At 40.3% G+C, this 23691-nt stretch overlaps 3 protein-coding genes across 5 annotated transcripts; 1 reads left to right on the forward strand and 2 right to left on the reverse strand.

The window, feature by feature from the left end:
• The first annotated feature begins 6114 nt into the window (after window positions 1-6114).
• On the forward strand, window positions 6115-6804 carry LOC120112528 (E3 ubiquitin-protein ligase ZNRF3-like). The gene has a single exon (XM_039132095.1). It carries the CDS (start codon window positions 6115-6117, stop codon window positions 6802-6804), a length of 690 nt encoding a protein of 229 aa, XP_038988023.1.
• Window positions 6805-7400: 596 nt separating this feature from the next.
• LOC120112529 (seipin-1-like) lies at window positions 7401-10125 on the reverse strand (the record flags this gene model as incomplete). Its single annotated transcript, XM_039132096.1, has 2 exons — window positions 7401-8141; window positions 9862-10125. Coding segments are annotated over 2 exons (651 nt in total), but the record flags the coding sequence as incomplete, so codon positions are not given.
• A 1111-nt stretch (window positions 10126-11236) lies between these two features.
• Window positions 11237-20116, reverse strand: LOC103699527 (ankyrin repeat-containing protein At2g01680-like). 3 transcript variants are annotated; one of them, XM_039131590.1, is made up of 5 exons: window positions 19541-20116; window positions 17842-18044; window positions 12812-16835; window positions 12083-12609; window positions 11237-12001 (listed from the first exon to the last, which is right to left on the reverse strand). In XM_039131590.1, the coding sequence occupies exons 3-5, from the start codon at window positions 13404-13406 to the stop codon at window positions 11402-11404; spliced, it is 1722 nt and encodes a 573-aa protein (XP_038987518.1). In that variant the 5' UTR covers window positions 13407-16835; window positions 17842-18044; window positions 19541-20116; the 3' UTR covers window positions 11237-11401. The 3 variants fall into 3 exon arrangements, with proteins under 3 accessions (XP_038987518.1, XP_038987517.1, XP_038987519.1); XM_039131589.1 differs by having other exon boundaries at window positions 12812-18044; XM_039131591.1 differs by lacking the exons at window positions 17842-18044; window positions 19541-20116 and adding an exon at window positions 12688-12739 and having other exon boundaries at window positions 12812-12910.
• Between the last annotated feature and the right edge of the window lie 3575 nt (window positions 20117-23691).

Below are 23691 nucleotides of genomic sequence, written 5' to 3' on the forward strand. Positions count from 1 at the left end.
TTCGGAATGAAATAGTAACGGATTTTAAAGGACTAATGTTTGAAAATTATGTATAATTTTTATTATATTTTTAATAAAAATTAGATCTTTGATGCTAGAGGATTTTTTTGAAAAAAATAAAATTATTTTAATTTTCGGCTCACGAAAAAAAAAGTAACTTTTTTTATATTTTTCATGATTTTTTTTTTCATGAAACGTAAAAATTATATTTCTAAGAAAATACAAATTTTTTGTCTCTCTTCTTTGACACCAATGTACTTGGATCTGTGCTATCAAATTCATTGTAGAGTGAATAAAGCAACAAGTAAGATGCCTTCTCTCTTCCTTTTCCGTATAAGAAGCTGCTTTTTTTTATTTTATTTAAGAAGAAAAAATGATTTAGAGAAGTCTTTAGTTTACAAGAATACACTTAGGCTTATGTAATGCCGGCTTTGCAACTTACCTTTCAACTTGACTCCCAGCCGCCATATATTGTACCTAGGGATGCAATTAAGCTGAGCCAAGTTGAGTAGCTAGAGTTTCAGACTCGACTCGATTCAAAATACTAGAACTCGAAACTTGTCACCTGCCCCATAAATTTAAATTTATTCATGAATTAACTCCATCTTACGGTCAAACTCACTTTGCCAGATGGATTCAAAAACTGTGAGGCCCAATAGTTCTACATCGGAAAGACTCGTTCTAGAGCCTGGGCATATGAGGCGAGTGTCTCCAAATCCTGCATACGCGTTTTGAAAGGAAAACAAAATCGGAGAGGGATGAAGGACGCTTGCGTGAAGCCCCGGAACTGGACAATATCTGGCAAGGGAGCCCCGTGTTTCCCTCCTCATGTGAACCCACGTGGGCACTGAGTGCCTCATGTGCCCCACAGAGGAGGGGGCGTGATATTTGATATCAGAATCGATGACGGCTATTGTCCGATGGTGGAAAGGGTGTGAGACCCAATAGTCCCATATTGGAAAGACTCGTTCCAAAGTCTGGGCATATGAGGCGGGTGTCTCCAAATCCTGCAGACGTGTTTTGGAAGAAAAACAAAACCAAGGAGGGGATGAAGGACGCTTGTATGAAGCTCTGGACCGGACAATATCTGACAGAGGAGCTACGTGTTTCTCCCCTCATGTGGCCCCCATGTGGGCATTGGGTGCCTCACGTGCCCTGCAGGCGGGGGTGTGACAAAAACTTAGAATGCTTTTGAGGACACATCGAGTCAAAGCAGTTGATATTTCACCGCATAAAAATGTAGGAACCCAATATACAGAATATTTTTGTTGGATTTTTCAAAGAGATATCAGACAGTGTTGGGGGCCTTCAAGTTGAAATAAGATTTCCTTGTCTTTTGCGACTTGTCTTAGTTATCTGGAGTGTTTACTGCTCTCTTTATTAAGGAAAGTTGTTCTGTTCTCTTAATCAGTTCTTAGTAATGCATATGAGCTATGTCGGGGAGCTGTATGAAAACACAACTCAAAACAAAAACTGGTTGAACACTAAGTTGTGGTTGGAATTTGAAGACTAAAAGATTATTGTTATTGCAAGGCAAGCTCTGAGTACCACAAAAATTTCGGAGTTGTGATTGAAAACCGGATTATTCTGAATATTTTATTCTATTCATTAACTCCAGAGAAATTGGTTCAATGGACTAAAACTGTTATGCTGAATACTGCAGAAACAAATAGCCTTCTTCTCTGGCAAAGAAACACATGCGAGTAATTTTTTCAAACAGAACATTATCCGTAACCACAGATGACCATCTTTTTTCTGAGAGTCGCAGAGCTAAAAATGAGTACCACTTTCATTCAAAAGAAAATGAAATTGTAGATCTCAGGTCGCTTGTTGATATATATTTCTAACTTCGCAGTCGATTAGATAGACAACTAAGGGAACCTAAAACATATACTCACAATGTTCAGCGGTTCAAACCATCACAATTGGGTCTATTTTTTTTCGAAGACTTATAATACCTGTGCTGCAAAGTAGAAAGAGTTTATATTCTTTTTTTTCTTTTTTTTGGGTAGAAAACGGCATTAATATTACTCTAACGTGAGTACAACTTGCCAAATCAAAAAAAAGAAGCTGAAACAGAGGACTAGGTATATCCGCTACACCCGCCTATATGAACTCTCCAGCGCACCGAGCAACAAAAGAGGCGACCCAGTCCACCGCACTGTTCATCTCCCGGTAAACATAAGCTGCGTGAAAGGAACCTATCCCCTCAACTAGTCTACCGGTCTTACGAAGCAGCGGGTGGCCGTCGCCAGATCGATCTATCCCCCGAAGCCAATCAATAACCATGGCTGAATCCCCCTTGAGACATATTCTGTTAGCCCTGAGGACCCTCCTAGTATAAGAGATGCCCTTCCAGGTGGCCTGGAGCTCCACCTCAATGACAGTCTAGCTAGTCGTGCTCGCCCACCAGCTGCAAAAAGTTTACATTCTTCAATCACCTCTTCCGTCGATATCCCAGTGTTTTTTGAGTTCCCTTGTTCTTTTGAATTGGCTTCCATCATCAAGCTCAACAAGTCACCATTAGTGGCTCCACCAATTTCTGCAGCCTTCTTTCTTTTCTCGATAATATACTATACTATACTATAGTATTATATACTATATTGTACTTGTTTTCTAATAAAGGCTGGGCGGCTCTGTCTCCTTCATCAAAAAAAAAAAAAAATGGTATTGTAGAATTTAACAATATCCCCTATTTTATTAGCAATTCAGTGATCTCTTTTGATTCCTCAAAATTACTATTCCTCCGTGTCTCGTTTCTTTTTTGCTTTTTGAATGATATAAATAAGCTGGTTAGACTCAAATTCATTTTTTTGATGAAGTTTAGACATCTAGCTAAAAGATTATGATTTTGGATTGTAGAATCTAATGATCTCCTCTAACTCCGCAAAGTTTTTAGTCCTCTCGCGCCATTTTTGTTTACTTTTTATCCCACAAAGGACAGTTGGTTAGATATCCAAGGAATTGTTAGCAACGCTGGTCTCATGTGAACAAACCGTGATTAATATAGAGCTTTCCTACTTCTCACACGTGCAGCCTCGACAGTGTTAATCCAATAGGGAGCAAGGGAAGAAATAGACGTTAGCTGCATATGTTTTTTATTTTCATTATTATTGTTTATATTTCTGTGTTAAAATAGTGCTGCTGTTTTATTGTTGTTTAGATTTCTATGTTAAAATGGTATAGAATATGCTAGTATAGTATATTATAATATATAGTATATACTTATATAGTACAGTATATACTAGTATATTATAGTATAGTATAGTATATTCTAGTATAGTAGTATATACTAGTACAGTATAAACTAGTTTGAATTGGATTCCATCATCAAACTCAACAAGTCACCCCCAGTGGCTGTACCAATTTCTGCAGCCTTCTCTCTTTTCCCGATTACGTTTAAAAGTGCTCAAACTTCTCTATGAATTTCTTTTGTTTGATGTTCTTTGGTGAGGCAGTAACATGCATTAACAGGCAACGATGGCATACCTAATACCACTATTCACACAATTATGTGATATGAAATGGAACTTTGGACAAATGTAATTGCAAGAGTACTGATTCTCCAGGAACATTAGATTCTCCAGGAACACTATTCATTAAAATTTCTTGGCCAAGCTCATTTCTCAAAGAGATTTATATACAATATAGTTGGGTAAATGTAACAATTCTCTCCTTTACGCGAATTGAAGGAGCGTTATTAGTTTATTTGGGGAGAAGAACAGCAAAAAGCATCCAACCTTATAAAGTTTGCTTGACTAATCCACCTGCTCTAATTCAAACAAAACAAGATAAGCCACTCAGGATATAAGTTTTTACTACCAAGGGTTCGATTGCAAGTCCTAGCACAAGATAATGATGAAAGGAAAAGAACAAGTGGTCTATTATCTAATTAAAATTTTGAATATTGCTGAATCCGAATACACTATGATTGATTGAATACTGTTGAATGTTGAATGGCTTATAGGAAGAATTACAGAAAGTGTGATGGTCAGTGAATGTTGCTACTTGAGCATCTGAATGGAATTGTTAGAAGTAACAATGTCTGATGGTGTCATATTCACAACTTACACTAAACAAGGCCAACTAAAATTTTAACAGCACAAACAGATAATCGAAATGTAAAATGTCCAGCTCTACAAGAACATGCTCGCTGCTCGTTATAAATGCATGCACGTTAACACACAGAAGCTTCGTTACGTACAGAAGCTGATCAACCATAATAGGGTAAACACAGGCCAACTTAATCTAGCAAACTAGCAAATAATCTAGTTCTCATCCTCTGCTCACATATCAAATTCTTATCCAAAAAAAAAACTTCAACAGACAATATAATAACAAACACATTCCAATTCAGAGCAAAAAACTAAGATCCATGTGAATACAAATATAAAAAATATTCATTACACCAAACCGACAAATGAAAAACCATGAAAAGCTCAAAATTCACTCAAAATAAAAAATATTTTCAAATGTCAAACACACCAATCCTATCGTCACATTCATCAGCTCCTCCTACAATCCAAAAATAGACCAAAAACTACAAAGAAAATAAATTCAGAGAGAGAAAGAAGTCGTACCCTAAAATTCTGCCACCTATTCTATTTAGTACTTCAGGTGCTTCTCTAGCGTATAATGTAAATCCCGTAGCGGATCAATTCCAACGAGCCTTTCAAACTAGTACTTTTTATAATCGACTCTATTGCTTCTTCAATAAACGCTGGTTCTTCGATCAAGTTTTGAATGACTTTCTAGTCGGATCGTTCCTGCGTTTCGGATATTCAGTCTCATTCGAAGCTTTAGACAAGGGTGCTATTGAGATATTGGGCCCTTATGGTATCTCGTACACATTCCAACGATTGGCCGAACGAATAAGTCAACTTCAAAGTGGATCTATTGTGCGAAGAATGCGTTATGAACCGTGGCCGCCTGCCTGCTTTGGTTGGTGGGGATGACTCCTCCATTGTGGATAAACGGGAAACCCGACTCTACGGATCCGAGGAAAGGCTGCACAGCTTCCGTAAGGGCGTTAAGACCGGAGAGATTTTCTATCCTCTCTGTAGAAATCTCAGAGAGAGAGAGAGAGAGAGAGAGAGAGAGAGGACAGGACGGAGAGCAGAATTCTAAGCTCTCTTGTATATAAATACTTGACTGAAGAATTTAAAGGAATAAATGGGACTTCGTTTAGATTAATTAACAGATAGATTGGGAATGTGAGAGAGAGGAACGGAGTGGATGTGGGAGAACAACCATGGTCTTGTCCTCCTGCCGCTTGATCTCCTTGTAATTGCACAGAAATCAATCGAGCTCCTCAGGAATTTCTGATAGTTTTAGAATTTAAACCCAGCAAGTCCGCCAAAGACATGGGTCCCACTTCATTCAGATTAGGATTGCACTGCATCCGAATTTTTTACCAGGCAAAATCCGCCTAGGAGGCGCGACCCATTCTAAATCAGGATTCACCATCAGAGCACTGATTTTCCTCCGAGAGAGATCTCTCCAATTCAATGCGCAACGGTTTTCCAGTTGCTAATTTTCTTTTTATATAAAAATTAGCTTTTATTGTGTTCCTTCTTTATTTAGCTTGCTTGATTCGAGTTAGACGAGGCATGGGTTTGCTATTTCCTACCCCAATTAGACTTGGATCTTATCTAAAGTCCAAACTCCAGGTTAGTTGGTTTCTTGTACTTCCTCCCTGATTTACTTTTATCCCAGCTAGCATTGCAACCGTCCGATGAGAATTTGGATAAAGTAAGCCGAGTGGAGTCCTACTCCGAGTACGGTTAGGATTATTAGAACGAACTCTTTCTGAGACCGAGACTGGACCGTCCGATCAGCCTCGGTCCAATCAGAACCATTCATTTACCTTCCGGAGAACTTGCGGCTTGCCGTTGAGGATAGAAATCCACGGTACGCTTGAAGAGCCGCGTCCCATTCGGATTAGGATTCGGTAAAATAGAAGCCGCAGCGCCTCTATTTATAATCCAGGGGAAACTCCTCTTCCCTCCCACGGAAAGCTTGGTTACTCGACTGCATCACCGGAAGAGACGAGGAGGAGGAGTAGTGAGAGAGAAAAGCAATAGCGATCGACTCTCCCAAACGACGATCTTGGCCATGGCGTTATATTTCGGCGACACTACTACGTACGTCAGTGCTTTGCTCAAGGGGAGAAATTTGGGAGCATCAGCAAGGCCCCTGGCCCCTGTGGAAGTCCACCTTCACGTCTACGAGTACATGGATGGAGGTCAAAGGTTGGCCTGCCGGCCCGAGTTCACTGATTTTTCCATGTATCTCGGCCACTTGGTGGATCTACGAGATCTTCGTCACATGATTCCTGAAATCCTTTTCCATACTTTCTACAACGATCTGGACACTCGGCGGTTCTGGGAGGAGAAGCTCATCGACTACGCTGCCGACGTAGGCCTAATCGCTTTCAATGCTGGTGTCCAAGAGCTGGAGCTAACCGTTGAGATACATATCCGCAACCTGGCTCGGCGGCTGCTCGAGGTGGAGCAGGAGATGGTTGAGCTGGCGATAAATGCTTCTGATGAAGAAATTGGACGTGGGGACTTTGGTGGCACGCCGGCGTCGGAGGCATCGATCAGGGAGCTGGAGGTGGTGAAGTACGATGGTGTTGGAGGTGAGTTTGAAGACAACGGGTGCTCGATTTGCTTGGAGGAGTTTGAGCTGGAGATGGAAGTGACGCGAATGCCTTGCAAGCATGTCTTCCATGGTGGCTGCCTCACCCAGTGGCTCGAGAAAAGTCATCTTTGCCCTCTCTGCCGTCAGGAGATACCCATCTAGTGCGAGCGTAGTTGGAAGGAGCTGATCTAAATTCTTTGTCGTCTATTGTTTTATTCGAAGGATTGGAGGTTTTGTGTGCTAGATATGGCTGGGCTTGGATTTCGATTACACGGTAGCTTTAATGTCTAGGTTGATAAGGATAAAATATGACTCTGTTATCAAATTTTTGGTTATTTTGATTGAATGGTTTCCATGTTTAATAGATATCAGAAGATTTATCCATTCTTTTTCAATGGTTGTCTCTCATACGCATATCTCCCTGCAGATGGCAAACTGGGACTTAGAACATATATTTTGCGACTACAGGGAGGAATCTCTTGCTTTCTTGCTTTTGAATCAGCGACAGTTTCATTTATAAAATGAAGCTGAAGGTTGTATGCAGCTTTTTTTTGTTTATTTTCTCCAGCAGTTCTTGATGTTGCAGAATCTATACATCTTTGTTGCTTGTGGGTAAGTGGACTTCCAATATGTCATAACTCTTTTTTAGTATATATTGGTGGATTATATGGTTGCGTCAAAGTTCTTTATCTTTAGTGCAGTTTGCTTTTTAATTACGTTTTGTGGAAGAGGAAAGATACTATAAATTCAGTAAAAAAGCCTTTTTTTAATAGAAAAATTAGCATTCGGTAAGGAACAATATTTACAAAAGCAACAACATTCAAGTGCAACTTGATCATGCACTTTTACACGCATAACATGTCTACTGAAGACTGTAGAACAACTTAACCACCAACACATTCCGAAGATTCGGAGGCTTCAAAGTCACCACAATCCTCAATAACTTCCCCTGTCCTTCCTACATTGCTTGAAGCTGAACCCTCAATAAGCCCTGGCAATTGCATCTCTTGCAATGGAGCCTTCCTCTTGCTGCTCTGCTCACGCTATCTCTTCATGATTTTAGGCACATCATCAAAGAGCTCCCCATCCTTTTTGTAGGTATCCATCATATCCTAACCAGCAATACTAATCAGAAGCATAATGTACATGTAAAGTGAAGTCCACACATAGAACGACCACTTCCAATTGTAAACCAATTCTTTTCCCCATGGGAGCTGAGAGGTCATGAAGATCTCTGCTGCATATAGTTGTGGTAGATCAGTTGTCCCAGCCCTCGGTTTTAACCTCACTCTAATTGCCTCAGTTCTCCGACCGGTTTCCTTATATCTCAGTACTTCCATGGTTACTTTCTGGCTCTCGGTGCATATCCCCATTAAAAGAGGGATTCCCATTAGACACGTCCGCATCAATCGAACAGGTAGGCTTCTGAACCTTAGCATGCATGGCTGGCTTGATGTTGTTATAGTGTCTCCATTAGGTGCAATAGCCTCTGCGGTTACCTGTCAAGGGATCCACAGTAATGGTGCGAGTATATATATAGAGGTTAATCAATTTACGAAGATAAAGTAAACTTAGTTTAAATACCTCAAAATAATCAATTTAAGTTGAAATCAATTCGTTATACCAAGTTGAAATGTAATTGGTTATCCGACAACACTAACACTAGGAACTGTTTTTTTATGCTTAATGCAAAGGAAAATTAAATGGAAGTGTTGGAAACAAACAAGCAATTGCTTTTTACGTGGTACCCAGGTAAATTGATAGATTGCTCCATAAGGGAGGAAACAACATCAAGTTGCATAATGTGCAAAGTCTTTGTTTTGCATAGAAAGTCATAGGGGAGAAGAAGGGTGGATGTTTGATCATCCCTCCCATAGGAAGGCAAACAATGGCCTACGCGCCCAGAGGGAAGTGACAAGAAGATTGAATGATTGAAATCTTGAACACCAATTATTAAATGAAAAGAGGCTGGGTAGATGGTTGTGATCTTGGAAATAGAAGAGGATTAGAAATTCAATCCTCTTCTGTTTTGTTTTCTGATTTTCTGCAGCTATGTATTTAGGGGAGGTTTTGGTTATAGGGTTTTAGACTTGCTTGATTGTACCACACCGTCTAAAGGGAGGTGGAGACTTGCTTGGATTAGTCATAATTTGTTTTGGGATGCTGGGTTTATCTCTTTTGGTTTCTTATTTACATTTCTTAAATAGAAACAGAGTGGAATTTTATCCTGTTCCCAACAGGACCGAGACAAACAATTAATAAGAGAAAGGTAGTGGATTAGATGGTTCTTAGAAAATAATGCTGGTGATATCATGATGATAGAGAGTTATCGGTAAGGTTAAGCTTTTGTTTTCAAGTAGTTCACAGTTGTATGCTTAACAAGATGAGTCTTTGAAATGAGCCAATTGCTTGCCCAGGGAGGATAGAACCAATGGTGAATGGAGCACTTAAAATTTAAAAAAAAATTATAGAACTTCAATCATCATGCAGAAAACCATCAAATAAAAATGAAATTGTGGTTTTTCACTTCTTCCTTTCTTATATTGACTTGATCTTTTCTCAGTTTGAGAGCTATTTTAAGCATTTTGGTGAGAATTCTTGTTGCTTTACAATAACCCCGACACAGAGATGAACTTCTTGTCATCATATATACTTTGATGTCTCTGTTTTAATATGTTTTCACCACATTGCCACTAGGGCAAACCCAAGGGTGAGTAAAATAATGTGCACAGTCACTGCACCGACATTAGAGAGGAGAATAAAAAAAGAAAGAAAAGACAAGAAAAGAAGAAGGGAGAAACAAATCAAGCACGCGTGCACCAAAAAAACAGAGCAGTTCACAGTAGGAGACCATGATCACACGTCCATCGTTCTGGAACAGTTCAATCAAAGACAAAATTTCGGACCTTGGAAGAAGGAAGAGGAATTGGATCGGGAAACTTTCGACTTTGAAACATTCATACAGCTAAAAATCAATAGAATCAACCAAAATATAAACTGCAGCGTCATTAACTATAAAAGCATTCAATCTATTCTCAGAACATAGTATTTAATCGAGTAAGAACAAGGAAGAGTCCTGCAAAAACCCATAATTCGAATAATAATTTAACCAATAAATATTTGCGAAAATCCAAAAATCAAGAATTCGTGGAATATTATTACAAGTGAATGGTTCTGTCCTAAATAAAATAAAATAAAAGGAGTAATGATTTAATTCACCTGAAACACACCAATCCGGCGATTATAATCGGACTTGGGCATGATGAGAACGAGCGAGACCCGGGCGGTATGGCCGGCGGGCACCGGCCTCCCCCTCCGCTTGGCGCCGCCAAGCGCGGCAACGGTGCTCGGGTGGGCCTCGGTATAGTTGAAGTGGAGCGGACGCCGCACGGATACGGGCTCCCCGACCCACAGCCGGACCAGGCCGACGCCTAGCAGAACGGCGGCGAATGTGACGGCGACAAAGACCACGACGTTAAGTTGAGTCCAAATAAATTATTGTCAAGCCAATATTGAGCTGCCCATGAGCAGCTCAAATCTTTCATAGGCCCATCTTCGGTGAGCATCGATGATAACACCACTGATCATAAGCATTGACACATCGACTGTAACAAACAAACTCAAGGTCTAGATCATCGGTAAGGGATACGTACTAGTATCTTTTTAACTCCAAATGATGATTATCATGATATAAAGTATAAACACGAGCAAAATCTAAAAATTAGCAAACTTTTTCCTTAGCAACCGCACTTTATATTAAAAGCAATAAAGAAAGAAAGAAGCTCCCGAAGCTCCCAAATTGTAAATCTAGAAGGTTGACACCGTTGCTATGAATTTTTCATATGTCACTTTGGATAATTTAGCAAGCATGGAGAACTGCACACAAATCAAGAAGTCACAAGGACATGTTATGTAACAACTCAGGACCTCACCCAAAATGGCTAGCCGGAAGTTACTAGCTATTTGGGTTCCTTGATTCTGTATAAATATCCAAGATCTACCTAGCGAATAACCGATGTGGGACTAAACACACGCCCGCATGGGTCCTCACATACTCTCCCCGTTCAAGTTCCGACGTCCTCGTCAGGCTAAGGATTCAAATTCATTCAAATCTAATCACAAATACAACGATCGGCTCATGGTTAGCCCCAATGAATCCGTGCTACAGTATCCCCTAGTCTACATAGATTATGGGCCGGGTCCGCTCTAATACCATTTGTAACAACCCAGGACCTCGCCCACAATGGCTAGCTGGAAGTTACTATTTGGATTCCTTGATCCTGTATAAATACCCAAGATCTATCTAGCGAATAACCGATATGGGACTGAACACACGCCCGCACGGGTCCTCACATGTTATGTCCTAGGGCGCAAGTCCATCTAATCCATCAATTTCTACTCGGACAATCAGAACTAAGTAAAGAACATCTACCATGGCTTACCTTAAACCAAATTATTTTGCATTTTTGTGTCACAACCGTGCAAGGCAACAGGTCAATTACTCAGGTCCCCCCTAGTCCAATATTGTGAAGAGAGGACACCGACGGAAACCATGAAGTCATGATCAATCCCGGAGACGGATTTGGAGGGGAGGGAATGAAAAGATGGCGAGCGGCTTGTTAGTCTATTGATTCTTTTGAATAATTTGCAGGACAAGATAAATAGAAGAAAAAAAAAATCGTTACGATAACTTAAAACTAAATTTAGTTTCAAGTCTAACTTGATAAATATCGAATTCAGTACAAGCTATTCTCGATAGCTAGACCTGTTCGAGGAGATCCGGGCGAAACGTCCCACCATAACGAAGACGGAGCTTGCAGAGCGGCCACATAGCCAAGATATAGGTGAGGAAGGGAAGGGCACAACACGGCAAAGAAATAAGGATAGCAAGCCACAAGTTTCCTGGTGCAAGCACTGCGAACATCGCGGATGCAAATGCCACAGACATGGCCGCAATTGCACACCACAACAGCTTCCTTGTGGATGCTCTGTAGTGGAGCAAGAAGTCGATGTCTTCCCATCCTGCAAATATACAAAGAAAAGAAACGGCGAGTGAGGCGACCATAGCAATGGTGTCCGATATCAAGAACGCCTTAAAGGCTGCTTTCTTTGCTAGAATTGGCAAGCCTTCGTCAGGGCCCTCGTCGCTGCTAAACCCTCCAGGCATCGTGAAGGCCGCGGCGAAGGTGACCGTGGCAATGAGGATGGCCGTCAACGAGGTGTTCTGGGTGTATCTTTGAGTTAGCGATTGGATCTGACAGATTGCTTCCCGGGCTATTCTTTTTTCGGCCGTATGCCATATGTCACCTGTAGCCAGGCCGGGGATGGTGGCATGAAGCAACAGCGTATACGCCTCATTCTGCATGGCGTTGCGATATGCTTAATCCAGTCAGTCGTAATTCGGAGGATCATAATTAAGAAAACAGACCCAAGGAGTTACCCATTTCAAAGTTTTTGCAGGTTCCACTCGATCAAAGAAGATGTCGAGAGCACTAAATCTCCCCTTCAAGGCCGCACGGTCCACCCTTTCATTAGCCAACAAAGCTCGAAGTATTTCCGGATTGCAAGTCTCCGCAGCCAAATGCAAGGGAGTGCTCCCGTCGTCATCTGGCTGGTTGAGCAATCCATGAAGCGCAGGTGTCTTTAGGATGTACTTAACAAAATCCACCTGCCCTTCAAGTATCGCCGCATGAAGCGCATTCCGGCCCTGTCTATCAACTAAAAAACCAGAGTCTGGGCAGTGGCGAATGAGCTCTTCGGCTATGCGTACATAGCCTAGCCGAGCAGCATAATGAAAGGCCGAGAACTGTTGATTCATCACGTATGCAAGAGAGGGATCAAACCTTAGATGCAACCGCAACATCTCCAGTTTATTGCCCACTGCTGCGTGAACGAGTGCGATAGTCCCATGGTCGTTCTGAGCTTTGGCGAGCTCTGGCCTCTCTCTCAACAATGTTTCCACTATGCCTACCAGTAAAGATTAAAACAAAACAAAATCAGGAATGCATGCAGTACTCTCGGGGAAAAAAAGAAATAGGAACGCACTGGTGCTAAGACATGAAATGCGTGCAGAAGATTTAGTTTGTCGAAGTGGCTTCTGCAGAGAATTAATAGATGTCAAAAAAATAGTCAACTGATATAGAAGGAATAGAAGTAATAGAGAAATTACTTGAATGCTCGGAAATAGTAGCAGCATGCAGAGCAGTGTGGCCATAGTAGCCTCCATGATTAGATGAAGGAATTTGCACCAATGCTGTGACAGCATCAGCTAAACCTCTATAGGCTGCAATGTACATTGGCGACTCATGGTTGCTGTCAATCAATTCTGACTGCTTGGGCTCCGCCTGCAGCAGCTCCAGCGCTAAGCTGCTGTGGCCATGCCGCAAGGCATGGTGCAGAGCAGTGTTTCCCTTCTTATCCGTTGTCATCATCATCTGTTTTAGAGGGTCGCCTCCCTCTATATCGCCGCCACTACGAAGCACCTGCGTTGCAACCTGAATAAAAAAAGTGGCCATAGAGTGATGACCAGCCATAGCAGCGATGTGCAATGGAGTCTCTCCATTTGAGTTTGTGGCCAAAAGGAGGGGTGGGCTGCTCAGACAGAGCTCTTTTGCAAATTGCTCGTGCTCATATATCACCGCAAAGTGAAGGGCTGTGTTATTTAGTGGAGTTTTGCCAAGAAGGATTTTGGGACTTTCTCTAACCAACTGATTAAGGACGGCAACATTGCCGGACACCGCTGCATCGAGCAATCTGGTATCCATGTGTTGTGTATGCCTAATTGTTGCTCTAAGTATGGCTACCGGGTAGTATTAATAATAATACAGAGAACTTGATTCTAAATAATTGAGTTGACTCCAAGGGTATATTTTTAATATCTTTTTATTTTTCAACTAGGCATTTGTTATTTTACGCAGCTTCAAAATATTCACTTTCCATTTTGACTGCTAAGTTTGGACATCTCCTATCTCATTTCCCAATTTGTTAATACCAATTATTTAACGCTAATCATTAGACAATTTATTTTTTAAACCTAAATGATCTGGGTCCAACAACTACAACGCACAATTATTGCCACATAAATATATCTATTTGCAAATAATTTACATTAAAGCGGGTTGCCATTACTCTAGCAGCTGATCTACTCTACCTTCGCCCGACGGACTGAAGAGATGCATAGATGTCCAGCTGGGGCCCGCAACGAAGGAGAGCGGGAAGTTTCGTGGGGGCCACACCACCAACGTGTACCGCACGTTTTGCGATCTCGCCGTAAGAAACACGGCCTCTCGAGGGGGGTTTCCTGAAAGGTGGGCACGGGGGAGACCTTGACCCCAGCTGTGAGTGGTGCCACTTGTCACCGTAAGAAACACAGTCCCTTTTGTTTGTCGTTTATATAACGTGGGGTGGGTTATTTTACGGAGACCTTGACCTCCTCTCGTGGCCCGAGTCTTCCTACGTTGCGACCACGGGGCCAGCGGTCGAGTGGTGCCGCTTTCATTAGGTAGGGGTGGGTTATTTTACGGAGACCTTGACCTCCTCTTTGTTGCTACCGCGGGGCCAGCGGTCGAGTACGCTGTGGGCATCTTCCGAGCTCTTCCGATGCCGGGCCTTCACGGCCTGTCCTGTCGAGCTAATGTCACTAAAGAGAGGGCATCTTCAGTAAGTATTATAATATTTGAGGGCCAAGTTGTAACATTGAAAACAACAAAAGATTGACCCGTTAGTTTAAAATTGAATGGCCGTGATCTGTGAAACAGGGATGCAGCTCAGTGGTGAAGCGTTTATGGGACCTAACCAACTTTGTCTCCACAAAATTTTGAGGGAAGTTTCTCACTTTTCCCATCTTTACCTTAAAAAAGAAAGGTTTATGGGAACCTCGTCCTCGAGGACATCTCGGACAGGTTTATATGCATGCATAAATTTTTTGTTCATAAACAATTACGATCTTTGAATTTTACTAAAATATTCTAATCATCTAGCTAACTTTTCATTAAAAAAAATAAACATGATGAAAAATAAAATAGAAAGAAAATCACCATTAAGTTATAGTTATAATCGCTAAATCTTTTCAGCTCTATGTTGCTTGTCCTACATTATGTACGGGCACGAGTCTACAATTTATTTGTATGTTTAGAAAAGCATTGCCACATTTCAATATATAAATCGAAATTGAGCTACAATTTCAGTCTTCTATTTTGGAGTTCTTCATTCTGCATTATACGTGGTTCTATGCTAGGTTCAATCTGTAGAGAGCATAGCAACAAAATAATTATAGTAATTTTTAATCAGGAGATAATAAAAAAAATTTATCCGTCCAACTACTCGGATAATATTGCAGTGGTATGGACGGTGATATTTAGATTAGTATTTGTATCTTGATCCCAGCATGATCCAAAAGCTAATGTAGAATGGTCTGAACACCATCAGTGGGGTATGGAGCATGGCATAGGATGCTGAAAGCTTAAAAAAGAAATGTTGAAGAATTGTAGCCAAATCCATCTTAGCTTCCGCGCTTTGAATTTTCGATGCCTTGGAAACTGCTTCAGAAACATCTCGAGATTGAATTAGACGGTATTTTCAACCCAAAAATTCCACATCATGGTGTATAAAAGTACAGATAACATAAGCTGCACTTCGGTGAAAGGTAAGACTTCCTGGTTTTATTTCCTTGTAAACTTTTTGTATAAACATAATCTTCCGGTATATAATCTAAGAATCTCGTAAAGAACCATGGTCACTTGTAAAACAAATTTGAAAAATAACATGAGTTTTGATAAAAAAACAAACTGTGATAACAATTAAAGGAAAACTACCCCGAGGTAACGATAGTTTCACCATGTGAGATACCGCGAGGCTAAGCTAACGACGTTATAAGCTAATGGAGAGATTCATTTATTAGTAGAGTTGGAAATGGGCTTAAGCTGGCCCAAGAACCATCAAGTAGACCCTAAATCCACAGGATAATGTAATCTATTTTTCTATTGCAGTCTATTATTTCAGAAAACCAAGAATGAGGATCTCAAAAAAAAATTTCCATTGCACCGATTTTTCTTCACCTTCTCTTTTGTTGCATTACTCACTCTTTCTACGGGCTTACAAAGATATTGGCAGATGACTTATTGAAATCTAAATAATTGTTGGTTTGGATATTTGATCTACATGTCCATCTTGTACATAAGCTAAAAAACTATAGAGAGATAGAACCACACTTATACCCTACGGAGTGGGCTAGAATACAACACTCATATTCTGTGGAGTGAGGCAGAATACCGCATTTATATCCTGCGGTGGGCCAGAATCAATAATAGGCAGAGTGCCAATGCATAACCCCCAACTGACAGGGTTCAGAACATAGTTTGATTGAGAGTTCAAAACTGATATACATCTAATTTTTTTTAATAAAATAATAGATGTATCATAATCCAATTAAAATATGCATATACGACGTAAGAAAAATAGTAAATAATTTAACAATAGCCCAAAAATATTACTCTAATTTACGCATATTTTTTTTCTTCAAATCACCACCCCGTAAAGAATGGCTACGGGCATCTTGCAAGTCATATCTTTTTCGCAAACAGGAACAGGCATAACACCAGTTTCTTGAGCAAGATTACAACTGTCATGCCATTAGAAGAAAAATGAGATTGTATTATATATTAATTATTTGTGAGCGAAGAAGCAATTCTATGATGAGACGATACATACATTAGTTTTCTCGTGGAATTTCACAGAAACAAGGATGCTGAAACTATTAGAGTGATTGCAGATATGAGCTGGATGGGATTTTCCCAACAGCCTCGATTATAACAAGATTTTTTTTTTAGATGATAGACCATCCTCAGGTAGGCTAAATTTGATTTGGATTATCAGAAATTTGACTGGTCAGATACAGTTGACTGCTAGGGATACCGTCAGAATTCTGTGGTCTTTGTTAGGCCTTTGAGAAAGTATCAAATGGCTGCACAAGCATTCTGGGACCAAGTCTATCTGGGTGGAAAGTAAATAAAATTGTTAATGAAAGAACCAGAGAATCATCAGCTATGAGGGATGGGAGATTTTCCCTTGAAACACAATATCCTCTCTCCTCCCTTCTACAGTTTAGATTATGCCATATGTACCAAAAGGCCTGTCAACCAGCTAACTTTGCTAGTGGCTGTAGCCTTACAGTGCAGCCAGCCTACAAGTGCCCTCTGCAGCTAGATAGGAAATCTAAGAAATGACAGCATAACAGAATGGTAATACGAAGTATGTAAACCAAAAACTCATCTAGACAACTTGATTTGGTCCTACACTTAATATATTACCCATCACCAAAAAATTTACCTAAATCGGAAACATTTTATTAGGGATAAAATGCAAATAATGATGACAGAACATTAGGCTGTCTTATCTGAAAACTTAAGGTGCGGAGGTTGAACAGTATTCCTTCAACAGCATAGACCAGCAACAGGGAGAAGAAACATGATATAAGCATGAATATATAATCAGTCCATTATGACACAGCTAAAAAGCAATGGCCACCTCTGCAAGTTAAGCCATTAACTGATTGCTTGATATTTTCAAATAGCCTCAGTCTTCCATCAATTAAATAAAAGTTACACGTATATCATTTCAACATTACTCTAATTCTGAAATCTAAATCATGTCAACACTGCACCGTCACAATAAAAACAATTGGATGAAATCTCAAAGCAGCTACTGCAGGGGTATTAGTTTCTAGGTTCCAAAAGTAGGGGACAAGGGTATAGAAGTGTAGCAAGCCCCATCTCCTCTTTAATAGCTTGTGCTCAATAGTCCATACTGATGTTACAACTAATGTTTGGAGCAGGAAAAGAAACAATTTCTGAATGCAGGATATTTACAATTTCACCAACTTATATATAACATTTTGCACAATTAAACTGCAGTGTCTCCAAGTACAAATTCTGAAACTAAGTTTCACATGGCACTAGGTATACTACAGTTCCTAAAGCAAGTTCAGTGAATTTTGTAACACTTATATCTACTAAACAATGAACATACACACACACACTACTCATATATCTGATAACAGCAATTTCTAATGTGTCATATAAGATATGATCAATGTAAGAGTCTCCGTTGAAAGATTTAGAATGTGAAATGAATAAAGCTTTCTGATTATCAAAGTGAACTACTTAATAGGTATACTGATAAAGAAGAGGAAAAGAAAAAGACCTTCCTTGTGCCAGTGGAATTTATATATAGGTAAATTGGCTTTTCTGCGTCCTCATATTGAAGATAAAGGAATTCTGCTAGCATCAGCTCTGTCACTGATGGAACAAGAGACATACCCAAGTATACGATTCGGTTTCTGGACAAGTAAGATGCTAGATCTGGAGGTGGTTGCTCCCACGCACTTCCTCTCAAGAAGGGACAACCTGTTGACAGATGAACACAAACCACGAAGAAACTATAATCAATTGATCAACTATAAGCAGTCAATCATTACATGTTACATGAGAACTTGATCCTAGTTAATTTGATGCTGAAACAACAATTATATAACAGTTGCTATATGCATGGACTGTATAGTGCTCGACACCAAGTTGTGATAGTCCAACAATCAAGAGAAGTATCCTACTCTACTGTCATAAATGAACAACTAATTTAATCCTATGTTCATCATGTGCTAAAGCCTATCAAATTAAGAAACCCCATTGAGCCTAGGAAATATGATCTAGTCCCCAATGATTGAGGTGCCAGCGCATAACAAACTATAATGTGAATTTCATAATTTATCAGCTAGGTATGGGCATAATTCAGCAGTTTGTATGCTGTAAACTGCATATTAGTCTATGCCACCCAAAGTGGTCCAGAACAATGTAGTCAAAGGTTGCTGTAAAGGGGCCTAGGCAGTTTGGCTACATGCTTGCGCAGCTCCAATCCATAAGAGCCTACTAGCTTTAGGGGCCCCAGGCAGCAAAGCCAACCAGTCGTGTAGATCAGCACCTAGGCAGTTGCTTGGGCGCCCAAGAGCCACTAGGTGCTTTTGTATCCAGTTTGGCAGTCAGCCACTACTTATGACAATCTATTTCTTTTGACTTTAAAATGATGATATGTTATCCTTTTGCCACAATTGTGCTCCCTACAAGTTAGATTCTAAATGGTATCAAAAACAGGACTAAGGGGAGCAAGTATCAATTAACTTATACGCGTACGCTCTCTTCTTTACAAAACACACCATCTCAATACTCTTTAGATAATGTTAAGAGAAATAGATAAACTAAAAGTATCAGCCTATTTTTCCAAATACTCAATTGATTAAGCAATCAAAAACACCCATTATACACTCCTTCCATCTCATACCAGTCATGTACCGCTTTCCCTGTTTAGATGGTTAATGCATTAATGGGATGCTATAAGCACCTTACCATGAGATCAGTGCATACCTTTTCCAAACATATGCACAATTTTACAAGCTGCCGTTTGGAAACTTTGGGATACGTATGTAAGACGGTGATTACAATATTCTACATGAAATGAATTACTATGTAAACTTCACATTAGGCCTCTGCCTAGGATCACTGCTTAGAACTGACTTGTATATGGTGAATTAAATTGATTAAGAATATGAGACTCAAGTTCTACTTTTCAAAGCTCGTATCAATATAACTTCCAAGGATACAATATCGTGCATCAGCGAGAATAGAGAAGCACCAAAAGGCGTTTCTTTATGCAAACAGTGTCTGCCTAAAAAACATTCCTTTGTGCAAAACGAGCTCAAACACGAAATCTCAAAAGCCAGAACTTCAATAACATAAAAGAAATTAAAAACAATTAGAGTTTAAGTTTGAAAAGCCACCCACAGTACACTCCAAAACCCTAGAAAAAAAAAATAAAAGGAGAACGCAGAAGGCCACTGTGCGTAGATTACCATGGGAACGACGCCCCTCTTGCCTCGGCGGCCGGATGGACACGAGCTTAAATAGGGGATCCACAACTTCTGACCGGAGAACTCGCCGGAGACGCTTCCTCCGACAAAAGGAGCGACAAAGGCGCTGCTAAGAGAGGATGCTCTCGGAGAAGCTCCGGGAGAAGGGGTGAGGGCGGCCTTGAATCGGGCCCTCGTGCCCCGAGTGTGGGTGGGAGGAGAGGAGAGTATCCGCGCATCCAGGGAGAAGCGCGAGGGGCAGAAACCCACCTCCATGGCTCGCCGAGTGGGAGTGACCGCCGGGCGCCGTGCGTGGCGGAGAAGGGCTTTATTAGTTGGAGAGAGGAATTCGGGGAGGATGGGAAGCAGGGAGTCGATCGGCCCCAAAACTTTGCGCCTTGGAGGGGAGCCGGGATCCTCTGCGGGGCACATTTTGCACCGCAGAGATTTATACACCCCTTGGTGGCCGCCATGTCATCCGCTTGGGGAGACCGACGGTCGGGAGAGGGTGAAGGGGGACAGGTGATGGCGTGGTGAAAACAGATAGGATGCCTAAAAGAACACTTTTAGCGCGTTTGGTTCGGAATGAAATAGTAACGGATTTTAAAGGACTAATGTTTGAAATTATGTATAATTTTTATTATATTTTTAATAAAAATTAGATCTTTGATGCTAGAGAATTTTTTTGAAAAAAATAAAATTATTTTAATTTTCGGCTCACGAAAAAAAAAAAGTAATTTTTTTTATATTTTTCATGAAATTTTTTTTTCATGAAACGTAAAAATTATATTCCTAAGAAAATACAAATTTTTTGTCCCTCTTCTTTGACACCAATGTACTTGGATTTGTGGTATCAAATTCATTGTAGAGTGAATAAAGCAACAAGTAAGATGCCTTCTCTCTTCCTTTTCCGTATAAGAAGCTGCTTTTTTTTATTTTATTTAAGAAGAAAAAATGATTTAGAGAAGTCTTTAGTTTACAAGAATACACTTAGGCTTATGTAATGCCGGCTTTGCAACTTACCTTTCAACTTGACTCCCAGCCGCCATATATTGTACCTAGGGATGCAATTAAGCTGAGCCAAGTTGAGTAGCTAGAGTTTCAGACTCGACTCGATTCAAAATACTAGAACTCGAAACTTGTCACCTGCCCCATAAATTTAAATTTATTCATGAATTAACTCCATCTTACGGTCAAACTCACTTTGCCAGATGGATTCAAAAACTGTGAGGCCCAATAGTTCCACATCGGAAAGACTCGTTCTAGAGCCTGGGCATATGAGGCGAGTGTCTCCAAATCCTGCATACGCGTTTTGAAAGGAAAACAAAATCGGAGAGGGATGAAGGACGCTTGCGTGAAGCTCCGGAACTGGACAATATCTGGCAAGGGAGCCCCGTGTTTCCCTCCTCATGTGAACCCACGTGGGCACTGAGTGCCTCATGTGCCCCACAGAGGAGGGGGCGTGATATTTGATATCAGAATCGATGACGGCTATTGTCCGATGGTGGAAAGGGTGTGAGACCCAATAGTCCCATATTGGAAAGACTCGTTCCAAAGTCTGGGCATATGAGGCGGGTGTCTCCAAATCCTGCAGACGTGTTTTGGAAGAAAAACAAAACCAAGGAGGGGATGAAGGACGCTTGTATGAAGCTCTGGACCGGACAATATCTGACAGAGGAGCTACGTGTTTCTCCCCTCATGTGGCCCCCATGTGGGCATTGGGTGCCTCACGTGCCCTGCAGGCGGGGGTGTGACAAAAACTTAGAATGCTTTTGAGGACACATCGAGTCAAAGCAGTTGATATTTCACCGCATAAAAATGTAGGAACCCAATATACAGAATATTTTTGTTGGATTTTTCAAAGAGATATCAGACAGTGTTGGGGGCCTTCAAGTTGAAATAAGATTTCCTTGTCTTTTGCGACTTGTCTTAGTTATCTGGAGTGTTTACTGCTCTCTTTATTAAGGAAAGTTGTTCTGTTCTCTTAATCAGTTCTTAGTAATGCATATGAGCTATGTCGGGGAGCTGTATGAAAACACAACTCAAAACAAAAACTGGTTGAACACTAAGTTGTGGTTGGAATTTGAAGACTAAAAGATTATTGTTATTGCAAGGCAAGCTCTGAGTACCACAAAAATTTCGGAGTTGTGATTGAAAACCGGATTATTCTGAATATTTTATTCTATTCATTAACTCCAGAGAAATTGGTTCAATGGACTAAAACTGTTATGCTGAATACTGCAGAAACAAATAGCCTTCTTCTCTGGCAAAGAAACACATGCGAGTAATTTTTTCAAACAGAACATTATCCGTAACCACAGATGACCATCTTTTTTCTGAGAGTCGCAGAGCTAAAAATGAGTACCACTTTCATTCAAAAGAAAATGAAATTGTAGATCTCAGGTCGCTTGTTGATATATATTTCTAACTTCGCAGTCGATTAGATAGACAACTAAGGGAACCTAAAACATATACTCACAATGTTCAGCGGTTCAAACCATCACAATTGGGTCTATTTTTTTCGAAGACTTATAATACCTGTGCTGCAAAGTAGAAAGAGTTTATATTCTTTTTTTTCTTTTTTTTTGGGTAGAAAACGGCATTAATATTACTCTAACGTGAGTACAACTTGCCAAATCAAAAAAAAGAAGCTGAAACAGAGGACTAGGTATATCCGCTACACCCGCCTATATGAACTCTCCAGCGCACCGAGCAACAAAAGAGGCGACCCAGTCCACCGCACTGTTCATCTCCCGGTAAACATAAGCTGCGTGAAAGGAACCTATCCCCTCAACTAGTCTACCGGTCTTACGAAGCAGCGGGTGGCCGTCGCCAGATCGATCTATCCCCCGAAGCCAATCAATAACCATGGCTGAATCCCCCTTGAGACATATTCTGTTAGCCCTGAGGACCCTCCTAGTATAAGAGATGCCCTTCCAGGTGGCCTGGAGCTCCACCTCAATGACAGTCTAGCTAGTCGTGCTCGCCCACCAGCTGCAAAAAGTTTACATTCTTCAATCACCTCTTCCGTCGATATCCCAGTGTTTTTTGAGTTCCCTTGTTCTTTTGAATTGGCTTCCATCATCAAGCTCAACAAGTCACCATTAGTGGCTCCACCAATTTCTGCAGCCTTCTTTCTTTTCTCGATAATATACTATACTATACTATAGTATTATATACTATATTGTACTTGTTTTCTAATAAAGGCTGGGCGGCTCTGTCTCCTTCATCAAAAAAAAAAAAAAATGGTATTGTAGAATTTAACAATATCCCCTATTTTATTAGCAATTCAGTGATCTCTTTTGATTCCTCAAAATTACTATTCCTCCGTGTCTCGTTTCTTTTTTGCTTTTTGAATGATATAAATAAGCTGGTTAGACTCAAATTCATTTTTTTTGATGAAGTTTAGACATCTAGCTAAAAGATTATGATTTTGGATTGTAGAATCTAATGATCTCCTCTAACTCCGCAAAGTTTTTAGTCCTCTCGCGCCATTTTTGTTTACTTTTTATCCCACAAAGGACAGTTGGTTAGATATCCAAGGAATTGTTAGCAACGCTGGTCTCATGTGAACAAACCGTGATTAATATAGAGCTTTCCTACTTCTCACACGTGCAGCCTCGACAGTGTTAATCCAATAGGGAGCAAGGGAAGAAATAGACGTTAGCTGCATATGTTTTTTATTTTCATTATTATTGTTTATATTTCTGTGTTAAAATAGTGCTGCTGTTTTATTGTTGTTTAGATTTCTATGTTAAAATGGTATAGAATATGCTAGTATAGTATATTATAATATATAGTATATACTTATATAGTACAGTATATACTAGTATATTATAGTATAGTATAGTATATTCTAGTATAGTAGTATATACTAGTACAGTATAAACTAGTTTGAATTGGATTCCATCATCAAACTCAACAAGTCACCCCCAGTGGCTGTACCAATTTCTGCAGCCTTCTCTCTTTTCCCGATTACGTTTAAAAGTGCTCAAACTTCTCTATGAATTTCTTTTGTTTGATGTTCTTTGGTGAGGCAGTAACATGCATTAACAGGCAACGATGGCATACCTAATACCACTATTCACACAATTATGTGATATGAAATGGAACTTTGGACAAATGTAATTGCAAGAGTACTGATTCTCCAGGAA

Source organism: Phoenix dactylifera, chromosome 11, assembly GCF_009389715.1.
Source record: "Phoenix dactylifera cultivar Barhee BC4 chromosome 11, palm_55x_up_171113_PBpolish2nd_filt_p, whole genome shotgun sequence".
NCBI lineage: Eukaryota > Viridiplantae > Streptophyta > Magnoliopsida > Arecales > Arecaceae > Phoenix > Phoenix dactylifera.

Bases quoted from the DNA above. Each gene is read 5' to 3' on its own strand.
- LOC120112528 (XM_039132095.1), top strand. From the start codon at position 6,115: ATGGCGTTATATTTCGGCGACACTACTACGTACGTCAGTGCTTTGCTC.
- LOC103699527 (XM_039131590.1), bottom strand. From the start codon at position 13,406: ATGGATACCAGATTGCTCGATGCAGCGGTGTCCGGCAATGTTGCCGTC. The intron at 12,610-12,811 runs GTAATTTCTCTA...CTTTACTGGTAG, and splicing joins TACTATTTCCGAGCATTCAA to GCATAGTGGAAACATTGTTG. The intron at 12,002-12,082 runs GTAACTCCTTGG...AACGCCATGCAG, and splicing joins CTGCAAAAACTTTGAAATGG to AATGAGGCGTATACGCTGTT.